Source organism: Actinia tenebrosa, unplaced genomic scaffold (genome assembly GCF_029948245.1).
Source record: "Actinia tenebrosa isolate PJP-AT-01 unplaced genomic scaffold, QUT_ActTen_1.0 PGA_scaffold0__85_contigs__length_37466705, whole genome shotgun sequence".
Classification (NCBI taxonomy): domain Eukaryota; kingdom Metazoa; phylum Cnidaria; class Anthozoa; order Actiniaria; family Actiniidae; genus Actinia; species Actinia tenebrosa.
In genome coordinates this window covers 27,386,745-27,403,239 of record NW_028292569.1, presented here as the reverse complement: position 1 = coordinate 27,403,239, position 16,495 = coordinate 27,386,745, and the positions used below count along the sequence as shown (strand labels likewise).

General features: G+C 36.4%; 1 protein-coding gene across 1 annotated transcript; it reads right to left on the bottom strand.

Moving 5' to 3' along the window:
• Positions 1-101: 101 nt before the first annotated feature.
• On the bottom strand, positions 102-16,483 carry LOC116286877 (structural maintenance of chromosomes protein 1A). Its single transcript, XM_031693463.2, has 40 exons — positions 16,372-16,483; positions 16,076-16,196; positions 15,556-15,632; positions 14,806-14,909; positions 14,476-14,596; positions 14,177-14,244; positions 13,854-13,944; positions 13,685-13,762; positions 13,104-13,316; positions 12,733-12,818; positions 12,464-12,512; positions 12,203-12,313; positions 11,998-12,069; positions 11,467-11,564; positions 11,108-11,152; positions 10,482-10,736; positions 9,933-10,035; positions 9,499-9,630; positions 8,712-8,863; positions 8,162-8,357; positions 7,439-7,507; positions 6,956-7,045; positions 6,656-6,699; positions 6,309-6,399; positions 5,744-5,774; positions 5,438-5,523; positions 5,180-5,257; positions 4,853-4,936; positions 4,714-4,770; positions 4,130-4,252; positions 3,836-3,913; positions 3,521-3,633; positions 3,224-3,331; positions 3,093-3,153; positions 2,889-2,942; positions 2,479-2,528; positions 2,026-2,100; positions 1,474-1,543; positions 873-983; positions 102-334 (listed from the first exon to the last, which is right to left on the bottom strand). Exons 2-40 carry the CDS (start codon positions 16,182-16,184, stop codon positions 272-274), a joined length of 3,696 nt encoding a protein of 1,231 aa, XP_031549323.2. The 5' UTR covers positions 16,185-16,196; positions 16,372-16,483; the 3' UTR covers positions 102-271.
• Positions 16,484-16,495: the final 12 nt, after the last annotated feature.

Sequence of the window (16,495 nt, the reverse complement as noted above, 5' to 3'; positions counted from 1 at the left end):
AGATCCCACGTTGCTCTTCGTCAGCAACGTTTCTCGCTACTGACCAAGAGCAGCGTGGGCTCTGGGTACGAGATTGAAACAAACCATACAAAACAAAAGACATCAATAACTATTGTTTATTTTTGAAACAACAAGTGATTATATAATCAGCTAAAAACCATTAAAGTGCAGAGTAAAATGCTGAAGGAAATAACACGAATTAATGGAATTTTAAAGAAATGGACTTCTGATCTATGATGTCTAATCCTCCTTTTGCAAATGCTTGATAGTTTTATTCAGGGAACTTGGTCAAGTCGAGGGTGTAGACGCGGCTCACGGTGCATTCATTATCGGGCTGTGTTCAAACAACAAGACAACAAGCATCTCATCAATACATCAACTATACAGTCCAAGATTGAACCCAATAGGACATTTGAATTATGGCCTCATTAACTATAACTACCAGCATCCATTGCACACTTTAGACTACACAAGCTTTTTCGTGTTATCATATTCGCGCAACTTGTATTTCTTATTTTTTTGTTGCGTAAAAAATGTGGCACTCTGTAAGTGGCAACAAATTTCTGCGCAAGACAAATGCAACAGAATTGCGCGTGCAACATGGTACATTATGTTGCAATCTGTAACAATTTATTTTGCGAGAAAGGTTGCACAAAAAATATTCTCGTAACAGCGCCCGTTCAGGCAGGTTAGAAAACGTATAGTTACTTTAGCTCCCCTGCATTTAGTCACTTTTTTTCTTTCTCGCTTGTTTTATACAATATTTGTTAATAGCGAAATACAAATAAACAATTCTTTAGGAATGATCTTTGAAAAAGGCGCGGGCATAGTAGATACATATTAGGGTCACTTTTTACGGTTTGTGTACTAACCTCCGCCGTGATGCCAATCAAAGCTTCAGCTCTGGTGTAAAACTCTTCTTTCAGTGAAATAACAATGCACTGGAAGTGTTCTCGTGTCTGGTTAATGATGTACCTAGCCACCTAGGATAACAGAACGGACAATACGATTGTCCTTCAGTTCCACATTTCATGAATGATGAGGTCGTATAGGCCCCTTGAATCAATTCCTAGAGCAGCTCAAAAGGTGGACCCTTTTGGAAATTGGAAATTGAATCTTTAATGCGAGGCTGATATGGAAACGAAAGAAATGCCACAAATTCTATTTTGTCAAGGTTGCGTGCGCATCCAAATTTAAGGAACTTGATGGGCTACGATACCAGAACACGAGTATTATCATGCATTGCTATGAATTTTTTTTCCGATAAGAATTCATAAAATCGATCAGAATATTCTCCTCATTAAATATAAAACTGTCTTTTTATTGAATTTGTGTTTTTCAGTTTTGTGCCCGTCAAGTTGGATGCGCACGCAACCTTGAGAAAACTTGAGTTCTTTTGCGTTTTCACGTTAGCCTCGCAGTCGAGATCATTTTGTGTACCCATGCATGGTATCAAACAAACCAAAAATGTACCTTATTTATGTTTGTGTTGTCGAGTGCCGCATCAATCTCATCTAATACGAAAAAAGGTGCAGGCTGATAGCTAAAGGAAAGACATGCAAGGTTAGTCAGTGATGTCATTAGGAAAGAACAGAGATCAAAATTCACAATTTTTTACAGCACAAAACAAGTTACATAGAAAACATACACACACAATAGGCCTTTTCTGAGTTCGATAAACACGATGCATTGTGCTCTAGCTTCGGTACAAACAACACCATACAAGGCATGACGAACAAAAGATGTTTGTACCGAAGCTACACCATAATGCACCATGTTCACTATCTCAGAAAGGGTCTATGCCATGTTTTCATTTTAGAATGAATTCTGGTCTAGATTGGGAATATAAGGCATGGTGAAAAAAAAGATGTTGAATCGAAGCTACACCACAATGCACCATGTTCGCTATCTCAGGAAACCAACGGACAAACGAACGCGGGGACCGAACAAAAATAAATACCGCCAAAAAAAACAACAACAAATGGATGGATGAATAAATAATAAGAATCATAGGTTTTTACGAACCTATGGATGCTGAACAACAAAGCCAGAGCAGCAACAGTTTTCTCTCCGCCTGATAAGTTGTCCATCGGTCTGAACCTGCAATGAAAGGAATTTACATCTTTAAGCAAACTACTGAAAGTACGACTGTTGCGTACAGCCATTGCAGTGGTGGAACACATGGTGTAATGTTGTGGTTTTGTAATGTTGCATGCGACAGCAGCTGTGGTGAACATGCATTGTGTGCGAAGTCGGCGCAGCCATTGCAGTAGTGAATGTATAATGTAATTTTGTGGTTGCATAACATTGCATGTGACAGTTGCAGTGTTGAACATACGTTACAAGCGACGCACCGTGTGACCAAGCCATAACCGTCAATAGTCCACCAAGAGCAAGTCTTGGTTATCAATTCTTCCAACTAGTTTCACGCCAGTGACACTAAATCTATCAACTATTGCGTAGTATTTTGTTTTATACCTTTTTCCTGGAGCAACGCAGTTGTAGTTAATACCACCAAGGTATGGTTCCTAAAATATACAAGACAGTAAAGCTTAACAACCAAATGAACGAACCACCCAACTCTTTTGGTGACATGGGCTCCCTGTAATGATAATGATAGTGATTGTGATCATAGTGATGGTAATGATGATGGTGATAATGATGATGATGATGATCATGGTGATGATGATGATGATAATGGTTATGATGATGATGGTCATGGTGATCATGGTGATGATGATGGTGGTAATGATGATGATGATCATGGTGATCATGGTGATGCTGATGATGATAATGCTGGTGATGGTGATGATAAAGAATATTGGCAGTAGTGTGATCCAAATAAAAAAGGGAAACAGGTCATGGCCTAGCCATATGTTGCTACAGACCTCTGCATCTTCTGGCCCTAAGAAGGCTTGAGCGCTAGGATTGTTCGCCAGCTCCTAGAAGCAAGAAACCAATTTGAATTATCAACCAAAAGTAAGAACGAAGAAGAAAAGCAAAACAAAAATTAAACAAAACACACCAAACAAATAAACAACAGCAACAGACAAAAACTTAAAGACAAAAAATGGAGTGGTGTTTCAGTGTACCTTATAGATGTCATCGATTCTTGTAGAGACATGTTCAAACGCATCCATGAAGCGATCGTACCTGAAATAATCCCATGCAATAGGTTTAATCAAAAGAAATCAAATACATAGACAAGTGACATATTTCCTACCTTTGTTTTTTAACAGACTCGAATTCTATCTTGGCCTTGCGTGCTGTCGATCGTGCTTGTTCGAATTCTGAGTTTGTTTCCTGGAAACGTGAGCTGGCTCCTTCAAGTCTGTACAACATTAAAGCAACATATGAAACATATCCATAATACTAATCAGAAAATCTAGTTCCCCCTGGATCCCCTCCCCTCTCCCCAGGTAGTGACCAATGAACTGACCCCCCACCCCTCCACCCCCAAGAAGTGATCAATGGACTGACCCCCTCTCCCAGGTAGTGACCAATATACTATCATACATACTTTTCTAGAGCCTTCATGTTGGGAGCTTGGATTCTTTGTAATGTGGTCTGTAGCTTAGTAACCTTATTTGCTAATTCATTGGCCATGTTTCGGACTTCTGCAGGATCTTCATGCTGATATAATATAACGGTAACAGTCAGAGATTAATGATAAAAATAGATTTACAGTTGTAGGGACAACAATTTGTGGGTGTGCAGGGTGGGGTGGGGGAGATTTACAACCACTCGTTTTTCAACATTTTAAACCGGAATTAAACAGAACAATCGTGATTCAAATTTAATTGACAACTTTTTATGATAGTTACTGTGGTCTTACCTCTTTGAGTTTTCGGCTTAAAGATGAGTAATCAAGGATGATATTAGCCTCGCGTTCATGGGTAGAAGGTCGTGTCCCCTGTGTTAGAATAATAAACATGAACATAAGGTCCCGCATTTCAATATCTCTAAATACTATTACATAAAAAATATGTCCTTTATATATCACAGCATAACAATAACTAAATAACAAAACGTTTTTCTGTTAGAAAGTTTTTTATTACAAGTCCAATTTAAATTTTTTAATGGATAAATTCTAGTAGGGTTTCTCATGTCGTAAAGTGGTTTAGCTAACCTGGCTACTTGAACCATCAACTTCCATGGAAGTAGATTCTTCTTCTGGTTGACTAGCGCTTGTCTCGCCTAGATCAATGTCCTCCATGTTACCCCTTTTTAGTGGTAGCATGATGTTCTCCATCTGTTAACATGATGACAAAGAAAATATCTACGTGTAGTGTGAAACTTTTGCAGTATTGTCATGGTACTTGTCATTGTAACGATCACGTGATCCTCAGTATAATCATATTACAAATAGTCTCATGTTACTCATGTATTCGCTGCTTGCGACATGCTCTAGTAAAAGCTTCTCATGAAACACACTTAAGTCTCCAGTCTATTTTCTATACTTTGTGGCAACGATACAGTCATCATCATCATCATCATTGCCATTACATCCATCATCCCTTTATCATTTACAATATAATCATCCATCATAATCATTACCATCATCATAATCCACATCATTGGCATCAGTATGAATACCAACATCTCCATTATCATCATCTATCATCAGCACCATTATTAGCATAATCACCATCACCATCATCATCATCATCATCAGCATATTCATCATCTACAACAACATCACATCCTTCTTACCTTGCAAGACTTTAAAAGTCCATGTCGATCAGCTTTCTTCTGTTCCAGTTGAGTGTCCTGATAAAAATAGAGTATAAACACCTTTATAACAACAACATAACATGCTCAACACACAAGACAAAATTGAAAATCTACTCACCAGGGATGTTACTTGCTTTTGAATAGATGTGACATCTTTCAGATGTGCATTAAGAGCCTTCCTAATCTCTTTCACTTCGAGATCCTAACAATTAATGCCAAATACAAAGAAAAATGATAATTTATCATAATATTTCCTTATGGTATCCAAGATATCATGGACTCTTGGTATAAAAACAAAGGGTGACAGTGATAGTAAACAATACGACTTCAGAATTGGAGTCGGTATGGTTACAGTAGGTAATCAGTGGGGTGTTGGTAGGGTGTCCCTAAGATAACAGTAGGAAATTGGAATGAAGAAACCGCAAAACACAACATGGTTACAAACCTTCTCATCTATCTGTGATTTCTTGGCACTTCTGTCCAGCCTCAACTTTTCAAGCTCATTTGTTTCAAAGTCAATCACCTAAGAGAATTTTAGCCAGCACAGCATTAGTATCAGTACTTTCGTCCTTCCCTCCCCAGCCCCCTCCCCTGGGACTTTTGACTTGTAACCAATCTTCCTTGACTAATCGACACGGGGAGACAGACGAACAGTATGTAAGAGGAGGTGATGGGAGTAGAGGTATAGCTATCGAAGACAAACCTTCAGCTGTTGTTTTTCTTCTTCTTTTAGTTCTTTTATCTCTCTTTCATCGTTCTTTATGCTCTTCTCAATCTTCTTCACTTGAGCTGTGAAATAAAACATTTAAAATAAAATAAAGGAGTTATCGCCAAGTCTCCGTAAGTCAGAGACTAATGCTGTGTATATAACACGCCACACTCACTACCACTAGGTTTAATAATCATAGCACATGAATCTCATCTCTACTGGGCATGCTTACCATGGTTTTTTTTGTGTGTTTTATGGGGTCTCACAATGTAATAAAAGAAAAATATATGAAACACTTACCCTTGCTATCTCTGCTTTGTTCATAATCAAGCTAAACAAAATAATACGCAAATGTTGAGCATATCTATTTTTTTGGGGAAGGGAATCATGAAGATCTGAATTTTTTCCTTTTACATGCATTATTTTGAACCATTAATTTTCGATATTTTAGTCAAGTCATCACTCAAATTCAAGCAGAAAGAATGTTCACACACTTTCAACATTCAGACATTATTCTTTTTATTATATTATTTTTGAGCCTAAACCCTTAGTGGAACAGTTAGGTCCTTCTTTTGTAATTCTATGCAATATAATTAAACACAAGACAACTAGCCAAGGTATTCTTCATTGGGTAAAGGAAGTTTATTTGACCAACACAAGCAACAAACCGAGGAACAGGACAGATGATCCCGATCAGCTGACCTAAATAAACTTTGGCCCACTCCTGTACATGGGAGGGTGGACGGGAAAGCTAACTATAAACACTATATAAAACCCACTGAGAACGAGAGATGACTATATGACTGTATGCACATGGATCGTAATCTGATATTTTAAGTATCTCAAAATAAACCAAATACTGCACCTGGTTTTGCAGCCTTGACTCTTGTTTGGAAAACTCCAACCGTTTCTTGGACCTTTCTTGCTGTGCTTTCAGTTGCTTCTCTTCATATTGCCTATTCAATATAAAAGATATAAAGAGCAAACTAAAGATACCAAAGAAGATTTGAAAGCATGAAAATATGCATATTCAATTTTCATATTTCATTCAAAAGTCATGGAACAACTGGAAAATCTAAGTCAACATTATACAAATTACTAGGCTGTAAATGGTAGTTTAAGCTAGAAAAATTTGCTCATTCACCGTTGTAGCATCCCTGACCCTTAATAAAACCCCTATACACCTATTCCTGCTATTTATAGAACATGTACCTGATAGTTGTCACACCAATTGTATCACAGAAGTCTTGGAAAACCTAAGACAGATATGGTTTAGTATAAATCACTTTAGTTAGTCAAGCAAAATTAGCCACACCTCTAGTGCCTTCCCAGAGGAATCAAGGCAAGGTTCATCAAATTTTTTATCAATAAAACGTTTTGCTCATAAAGAATATACTGAAAGAGCCATGATCTTTGTCATAGTCCACATAGATTCCTCTGCCCCCTCCCTCCCCCATCCCCTGCAAATAAATTACTCCTGCCTAATGATCAATAATCGTCATTAATATTTACCCTGTCTTCAACTTGGTTCATCTCCATCTCTGTCCTCTTAATTTCTTGCTCTCTTTCACCCATTGATGCAAGTAAGCGTGCTCTATCAGGCTAAAATTTAAAGTATCAATAGTAATGTGAAAATGGTGTAGGTGAGACATGTAGTTCCTTCAGATAGGAAGCTTACACATAAAAACGTATCGAGAATGGCAAAACTAGGACAATGATGCTAGCACAGTTTCAAAACGTTTTTTCATGCATGCCTCATTGTCCTTGGCATTAGCAGGAACTTTTTCACAACCTAGAATGAATTGCAAATCCAAGGTTGATGATGCACAAATGAAAAAAATTTTAAAAACTTGCTTGCCAGCCTTGCCATCCTCAATACATTCTTGATGAAGCTTAAAGTCACTCATATGAGCTTCCATAAATAAACCATACAAAATCCTAATGCGAAATTCCTGAGAGGAACAATGCTTACAGTAAGATAAAAACAACACTCACCTCTAGTGCTTTCAACTTCCCATCAATTATTCTCAGTTCACGAGAAATCTCAGCCAAAGTTTGGTTTTCCTATACATTGAAGAAAAATCTCTTAGATTAGTAATATCTTTTCACATTTCAGATCATACGTCATATAGTATGTATTCATATGTCAAGGACAGGTCCAGGGGGGTGGATTGGGTGGCTAGCCAACCTCTATGGAGGGGAGTAACAATTCTTTGCTATATGCATGTGACATGCGCAACCAATAAACAAAGAAATGCCACTTTAGGGAATGACACTGATCTAAAATGGGACAAATTATGCCTAAAATAATAAGGTCTATTAATACTGGGAATAGTTTATTGAAAGAGCTAGACCAAAAAGGTTCTGTAGGACCTACTGGGAATATTTTATTGAATGACTCAAAGAGCTAGACCAAAAAGGTTCTGTAGAGCCTACTGGGAATATTCTATCGAATGACTCAAAGAGCTAGACCAAAAAGGTTCTGTAGTACCTACTGGGAATATTTTATTGAATGACTCAAAGAGCTAGACCAAAAAGGTTCTGTAGTACCTACTGGGAATATTTTATTGAATGACTCAAAGAGCTAGACCAAAAAGGTTTGGTAGTACCTATTGGGGATATTTTATTGAATGACTCAACGAAACTAGACCAAAAAGGTTCTGTAGTATGTAAGTAAGCTAGTGAAACATATCTTGTTTAAATGTTATACAAACTTACTATGTTGTCTCTATCTTTGCGACAGAATTTCAGGCGGTTATCGAGCCCATCAATCTGTGACTGCAAGTTTTGCAATTCCGGTTCCTTTCTGCGATGTTTGGCCAAATCCTTCAGCTCGTTAAGGAATTGATCTCTTTTCTTCTTAAGACCATCTACTTGCTTTTCATCCCAGCGCTTGGCCTTTGCTTTCAAGTCACTATAATTTAATATGTAAGAAACCCATCAGTACTCTGTTAAGAATATTTAAAGCTGAGGATAAATGGATTAGAGAGAAGTCTTAACAAGTTGCAAAGCCAATGAAGATCAAATTACAGATCTGTAATAGTGTACTTTATGACAAGCTGAGATGTGTCGGGAGTCAGTCTGCTGACTGTTGGCCAATGATCAGCAGACAGTCAGCAGTTTGGTGATTGACACATGTCATTAAATACAAGATTATCTTACAGATCCCAGTCTCAAACACTACCCAACTTACATAACAAAACAAAAAACAATATACTGATTTGTTTAAAGCATTTAAACAGTACTCCTTATAAAAGATTTTTATTACCTAACACCACCAGAAATGACTCCAGACTTTTGAAAGAGAGTACCATCTAAAGACACAGTCTTCTTTCTCTCTGATCCTCCAAAGGCAAGTTTCCTTGCTTCTTCCATTGTATCACATACCAGGGCATTACCACAGGCATACTGCAATGCTTTCTATAAATATAACACAATCAATAAGAAGGCAGAAAAATATGAATGACTCATAGAGGCAAGAAATCTCTATTGTGTAGCTTTCTAGAAATTATGAATATTTTGAAAATTTTACCCATACACACCCCAAAGAGGGATTTGGAAGGGTATATATATAACACAATCAAGAACACAATCAATAAGAAGGCAGAAAAATATGAATGACTCATAGAGGCAAGAAATCTATTGTGTAACTTTTTTGAAATTATGAATATTTTGAATATTTTACCCATATACACCCCACAGAGGGATTTGGAAGGGTGGGAGGGTCAGAAAAATAATTACAGAGTTTGTATAATACAGAGTTTGTATGGAAGAAAATTGGAATTTCTGGGAGTAGGGGGAGTTCGATAAATTCCTCCATTAGAGATAGGGATAATGTATGAATAATTTCTGGAACTACACATTACATGAAGTTCCACCCTGTCAAGCTGTGCCACTGCTGTACTTTGGTGTACTTGGTAGTGAATAGCAATAACAAATTTTGCCAATGTTTATAGACACTGTATTCCACCACCTACTGGTTGACATGCTACAAAATATTTTCAAATCATTTCACAGAACTTAATAGTAATATTAAATAAGAAAAGAAAAAATACCTTCACAACCGAGGGAGAGTACCTAATGACATCCATCACAAGTTTAGTATTTCCACCCAGTTGTCTTAGCTGTTCGCTAATTGGCTTCACTTGTATAAAGTCCAGGGCAAGGAAGGTTTCACGTTCAGCTCTCTAACAGAAATGAAAATTCAAACATGTGTAAACTTTGACTCCAGATGCTGGACACGACACATCATGAGGTTAAGACATGAGTACAGCCACCCAAGAGGGGCATGTGAGAATTTTTGGATTTTAGAATTCAGACAATTTAAAATGCAGTTTTTCAGTTAATTTTGTTGTTGTTGTTGCAGTTTTCTTGAGAAATGTCTATGGCATTTTTTACACTTCAATTTTTTTTCTAATTCCTTCGAGATCATTCGTTTTTGGCATTTTCCCACCAGATTCATGGTTTTAGCGCCCCTCACTATACGTACCTGTTCTTTCAAGTACTGGATACAGTCTTTAGCTGTTTTCTCTGTATCTACTATAATGGCATCCATGTTTGAAGCCAGAACTTTGGTTATTGCAAGATTATACCTGGTAATCAGAAAAGGAGAAGTTACTCAAAACTGTCATTTTAAGAAAAACAGCCAGTAAAATAGAGATCTTTATAACCAAATACCAACAAAAAAATTGAAAAACATAAATGTGTGGTAACATGGATGATAACGTAATGACTCATTGCATAACAAAGATGCATTGCAAGCAACTGTAGTCACTATAACCACTCCAACTACAACATTTTTCCTTGTTGTAAGAGAGCAAAAAAAAGCTTCTACTTTGTGCAGCAAGAAGATTTGTGCATGTACTGTAGGGTGGGCAGAGCAACAGTTTCTTTGCAATTTGCAGTATGATCTTCAGCAGAAAGTTGAACAATTTTCTTAGCATGCTGCACACTTAAATGAGGGACTTGATGGTGGATTGTTACCCAGTTATTTAAAAAAAATAAAGTTATCATAACCCAGTTATTAAAAAACACTTACTTCTTATGCACAGGTTCACATAAGTCAATAAGTTTGCCATAGACTCCAGGAAACAACCTTTTCATGCTTTCCATAACTTCTTTTCTTTTCTGATGTCTTGCACTTTCATGTTTATCAGACCTGGCCTCATTCAACTCTTCTTGCACACTCTCTAGCAATACTGATACATCTCTGTGCCGTGTGTTGGCACCTTCCACTTCATCAGATAACTTGGAATAATCATCCTTCAATTTTTCCACGGTTTGGACATTTGTGCTAAATTGTAGTGAATAAGTATAGAAAAACAGTAAGAAAAGATTGCGAAAAAGTCAATGTGTAATAGACTTTATTCATGGTGTGACAATGTTTTCCCAATTCAGCATGACAAACCACAATGGGATTCATTTTCGTTTGTTTTTACTCTTCGAAAAATTCATGAGTATCCCAAAGGATACGAAAGGAATAACAATGATATCCTGACGAGTTTCAAAACAATAGCTCTTCATTCCCCCAGAGGTTTGTCATGCTGAATTGGAAAATCACACCACAGATAAGGTCTATTAGAAATTGTGTAATGAACAAATATATGAATTATTTGATTGATGGGATATCTGTAGGGGGTGGTGCTACTAAGTGTTGTTACTTACTTGAGATAATCTTCTAGCTTGTCTATCCTTTCTCTCAGTTGGACACTGTGAATCAAGAAAAAGAAGGAATTGGGACAAACATTAAAAGAACTGTTATTAGTAACATATTCCAGTACATTTTGCTTTTAATTCTAACAGCCCATCATGTTTCTGCAACCTAACCATCCGAAAATTGCTATTAAGTCTTGAGAATATTTATTGCCACGATTGCATCTTTTATGTTTGCGAAAAAAAATTCCCTGCTTTTTGGTTAACTGACATAATAATAATTCCTTGGTGCTAGTAGCAATGGCCACACTGTAAATAAATGCCAATAAATATGATTATAGCTTTGGTATCAGGAGGACCTCATTACCCACCTTTGCTCTTCAAGTTGTTTCTTCCTGTTCTGCATGTCTAACTTGCTTTGTCTTATTGCATCAACTGCTTCTTGATCAGATTGCTGGTCACGATTAATCTACATAACATACACAAATGAACAATATCTCCATAACTGTGGCTTTAGATTTTTTTAGATTTTTCTTTTGATAACGACTGTTTGGAAATGGTGTAAAATGCTTGTTGCCTTCTCATGAGAATAAAACAACAAAAGAAGTGTCCCCGATTAGAGTATCACTTGTAATATGCTAGAAAACCGACAAGTTAATAAAGTTTATGTATGTACTGTATGTAAGGCCTAGGGCAGACGTCAAACTTTCCATGCACTGAACTCATTAAAAACAATGGATATCAGGTGATAATGAGGCGGCATTCTTTGATGTAATTAAGTTCGGTGCATGGAAAGTTCAACGTTTGCCCTAGGTCTAAGTGCCCACTATGTTTGTTGAAATGACAAAATTTTTTCACAATATTTATTTTCACTTTTACTGGTATTTATTTAAACTTCTTACCCTATCCAGCTGTTGCCTTATTGCTGCTGTCTCTTTTCTCGCTTGCTCTTTCAATATGTTGTACTCTTCAACCTAGAAATGTATAAACATTGTATCTGGACTGTTTTGCCTTTAATAGCCCATGTGGGGGAGAGGGGAGGGAGGGGAGAGCCAGCCCCCTATCCCTCTCTCATCAAGAACCTGTAAGTGTTACTATGAATGTTACCTGAGAATCCATGAGTTCCAGATCTTCTCCTTGGCTTTCTTCAGCAACTTCTTCCTCATACTTTTGGGCAAGATGCCTCACCTCTTCCAGGGAGTTTTTCAACTCATCAATCTGTATTTTACATGATGCTTTCATTAGTTCCACTCAAATAATAAGTTACTTTTTTGACCATTTCACTAATGATAACTCTCACCAGTAAAGCTGATTGACAAGTCTAATAATTAATATTAAGAATAATTTTAATTATTATACAGTATCTACCTCAGCAAGATGCCTCTGTCGTGCTTCTTTTGCCTTTTCATATGCTTTCCTTTTCATGGTCAAAAACAAATTCTAATTAGTATTTTTCAATTAACCCCAAAAGATAAAATAAGAGATTACTATTGAATCTTTTACATGATTGTAACCAATGCAGGTATTTATATATTTCCTATAACTATTCTTTTTAATTAAATAACTAGGTATTTCAACATTGAAATATTAGATATCATCATCACCACGACCACTACAATCATCATCAATACACTTACTTGGAAGTCTCTAGACGTTTAATAACATGGGAAGTCTTTTCCTTTGCCTTAATAAAAGCAGGTCTTTTTTGGTTTAACTCAACTTCCTAATGAGATATAATACAACATCTTTAGTAGTGTGTTTAATAAGTGTGCTTCCTGTTGCGCGACCGACCCTAATTTTCTTGAGGATTTTTTATCGACCCTAATATTTTTTCATTCCCAAATGCACCACAGGGTTCCCAGTAAGCTAATTTCCACTGTTGTATCAGTAAAGAAAATCCGACCTACTGACCCCAATTATTTTTCTCATGCAACAGGAAACACTTTTTTTTTGTTTGGCCTAATCACTCAACCAAAATAAATAAATATGTGTTATTCAAGAGATTCACCTTTTCCCTGATTGTTTTTTCGATAGTTGCCATTTCTCTTGCCAACTTAGCATTTTCTTGTTTTTTGCCTTTCAACTGATGCTCAATAGACTGCTTCTTACTCTCTAGTTTCTCAGTTTCTCTACTCTTGTTCCGCAATTCTGTGGTTAAATGAGAAACCTCTTGCTCGTTGTGGTATAACTTGAACAACTGGGACTCCATCAAGCAATCAGCCTGGAAAAAAATAGAACAAACAAAATGTATTAACCAGGTTAGGCTATAGTTTAATGGTCAGGACGTTTTATAGATCACCATAAAAAAATATATGGCAGCACAAAAATCGAGAGTTATCCTGTAAAATGCTAGTCTTTTGTTCTGTGACCCCCCCCCCCCCCCCCCCCACCTCCACCCCTACACTAACACACATATGCATTAGAATAAACGAAAATAAAGCATTGACTTTTCTTAATCGTAAATACAGGCTGTGATGAATCAATTCTAATCTTGTGGCCATCCATCTTAACCTAGCTGCCATGCTATGAAAGCAATCTATACAAAAGAATCATAATATGTTACATTTTTGAGAAAATTAGTTTACGTACAAGTTCTAGGTTCAGCTTGTTGTATTTATCAGCTTCATCTTTTTCCAGTTTTGCCTCTCTTCTCTCTGCAGCTATTCCCTATAAAGGTGATACAATTTTTAAAATTAGATTAACATTATAATTACTAATTCTATCCTCTAATGATTAGCTGAAAGTTAGGAAACCAAACCTTTTTCTTGTGATAGTTAAAACTGGTTTCTTCTTCAGCTTTTATCATATCAGCTTTTTTCTTTTCATATGCTTCACCCAGTTCACCAGATCTGTATATATATATTATAATTATTTATTTGATTATGATAGTGTCGTTATTGGGTCACCTATTCATATGCAAAAGGGGCACTCAGGAATAGCTTATGTCTGTTCTTCTTTTCATTATCAATGATGAATGTTATCAATGTTTTAACAGACCCTTAGCATGATGATATCATTGAAAATGGCTCATTTCCCATGTTTGACGCCTAACCAGGTCCATTTGCACAAACATGTAATCACCTGCTAATCTTTTCAAACATTGCAGTCCTTTCTTTTGGAGTCTTCATTGCAATGGATTCAACAGTACCCTAAATGTGAATGTTTAAGAATTGGTTAGGAAGTAAATTTACAGTCTATTAAGTCAGAAACACATGTTTAAGCATTCAACATCAAGGCACAGGGTGAGAGGCAGCACATATTGACTGAACGATTTCCAGATTATTAGAGAGACTTCTTTCATAGTGATCCTGCTGGTCCCTCATAATCCCAAGAAAGAACTTAAAAAGAAAACATAACAGAACACAAGTAACAGACTTTACCTGGAAAACCAAGAAATTTTTAGCCTTCACGAGAATCCCTAGACTCTCAAGTTTGCTGGTGTACGCTTGAGGGGTGCAAACTTTATCATCAATGCGATATTCTGTACCACTGCCGACAATCCTGATATATAGTGGTACAAGTCAATACATTATCTATTAGATGCAATATTAAGCAACTATGTAGACAAAGGTGATCTTGGTAAAAGACAAGGCCTGTGTTGATCTATCACTCACATTGCCTTTTCAAAATACTCCTAGAAAATGCATTTTCCTTCCCTCAGCTTCAAACCCAACTACTTTGCAGTTCATTTTTTTTTAAATGAAACTTACTTTCTTGTGAATCTGATTTCGGTTCCATCTTCTTCTGCATAAACTGCTGTTACTTTAGCAGTCGAGCCAACTGGACGGCCAACTGGAGCACCATGGATTAAGTCCTAATATACATAATAATAATGGGAGGTTCTTATATAGCACATTTATATATCATCTCAATGTGCTTTACAAGAGAATAAAAGTGTGTACTGTATACAGTATGTTTATAAGGTCTTACAATGTGACTGCTATGGCCATGGCTAAACGTCTTAACTTTTTTACACCTTAGTTAATAAAAGTCTTGTATTCTATTGAAAAACATCGCAACTGAAACTATTGCTTGTCGTCAACTTGCAATTCCTCACTTTCTAACGAAGTAACTCATGGAGGTGCATAGCAGAACAGGTTGGCAAAATAGTGGCCTTACAAGGGGTGACAAGGGATATAAGAGATTTTAAGATTTGTAAGATCTATGAGCTCAATGTCAATGCAAGTGTATAACTTTGCCTTTCCCGTAGATCAATTGACTTTACTGACAATGTTTTGAATGAAATCTCCAATAGACAGAAACCCAAACAGAAATTTAAATTTACATGTATACTTCTGGTTGACGTCATAGATTTTGCAAATCTTCAAGTTCCTAATAATGTTGATAAACCCATAAAAATGTTGGCGACATTGCCGTTGCAGATGAATCATACTCCAATGTGGAAAAAGATGAGTCATCAAGTCAAGTATCATAGAAAATTTTGAAGCTGTAATTGATACCTTAACAGTCTTAACTCTAAGACTTTGTGTTCTTTCACCAAATACAAAGCTTATGGCATCCATCAAGTTAGATTTGCCTGTGAAGAGAAAAAAAAGCATTGCAAGTCTTAAAAAATAAAAAATAAAAAATGTCATAGAAACTTAGAAAAAAATTAAATTATTTAGTGATGTCAACAGTTGATCAAAATGTTATGTATCCACAAGGCATATGCTTGCTCAGTGCATGATTAATAATCTGTTGATGTAATTCGTTGGTATGGCCTCCTATTTACCACTACTCTCAATCAATCAGAAAGCAAGAAAATTTACATTTGTGGTAAAAACTTTGATTGACATCCACCAAAACCCTATTTTGTTATGATGGCAAATCGTTGGATTCTATTGAAGGATATAGAGAAGTGCTGTTTTTGACAACTTCATTAGCTATTCAATTCAAAGTTTTGTTATTTTTTGCGCATATAAGCTTAAAGAATACAAATATCGTCCCATCAGCCCTTCCACTTTCCCCGATCCTTCTTACCACATCCATTAGGTCCTATGATGGCAGTGAATCGCATGAAAGGACCAATAGTATGACGGCCTTTGTAAGACTTAAAGTTCTCCAGCTCCAGACGCTCAAGATAACCCATGTTACCTGGAGGCTTCAATATCAAACAAAAACATTGATTAATTATCTTAGTTTTCCGATGTCTTTGCAAAACAGCTCTACAAAGCGACACTACAAACTCTTCAATGAAATTATCATCTTAGACTATTTTTCATCGATTCTTCGGGAATGTTTAGCTATAAAAAGAATTAAATATAAAATCATCTTACCTTAGAAAAGAATTTTTAATGGTTTTAGCTAAATTTAAGGATGTTTTTGGACGATAATACCACACACAATCTGCTCTCTATTTTGCTTTTTCGAATGGTTTTGGCGGGAAACTACCGTGAGTGG

Coding starts and splice junctions, on each gene's coding strand:
- LOC116286877 (XM_031693463.2), bottom strand. CDS start 16,184: ATGGGTTATCTTGAGCGTCTGGAGCTGGAGAACTTTAAGTCTTACAAA. Junction 10,737..11,107: donor AAGCTAGAAGATTATCTCAA/GTAAGTAACAAC, acceptor ACTACAATTTAG/CACAAATGTCCAAACCGTGG. Junction 1,544..2,025: donor TTGTTGTTCAGCATCCATAG/GTTCGTAAAAAC, acceptor TCTTTCCTTTAG/CTATCAGCCTGCACCTTTTT.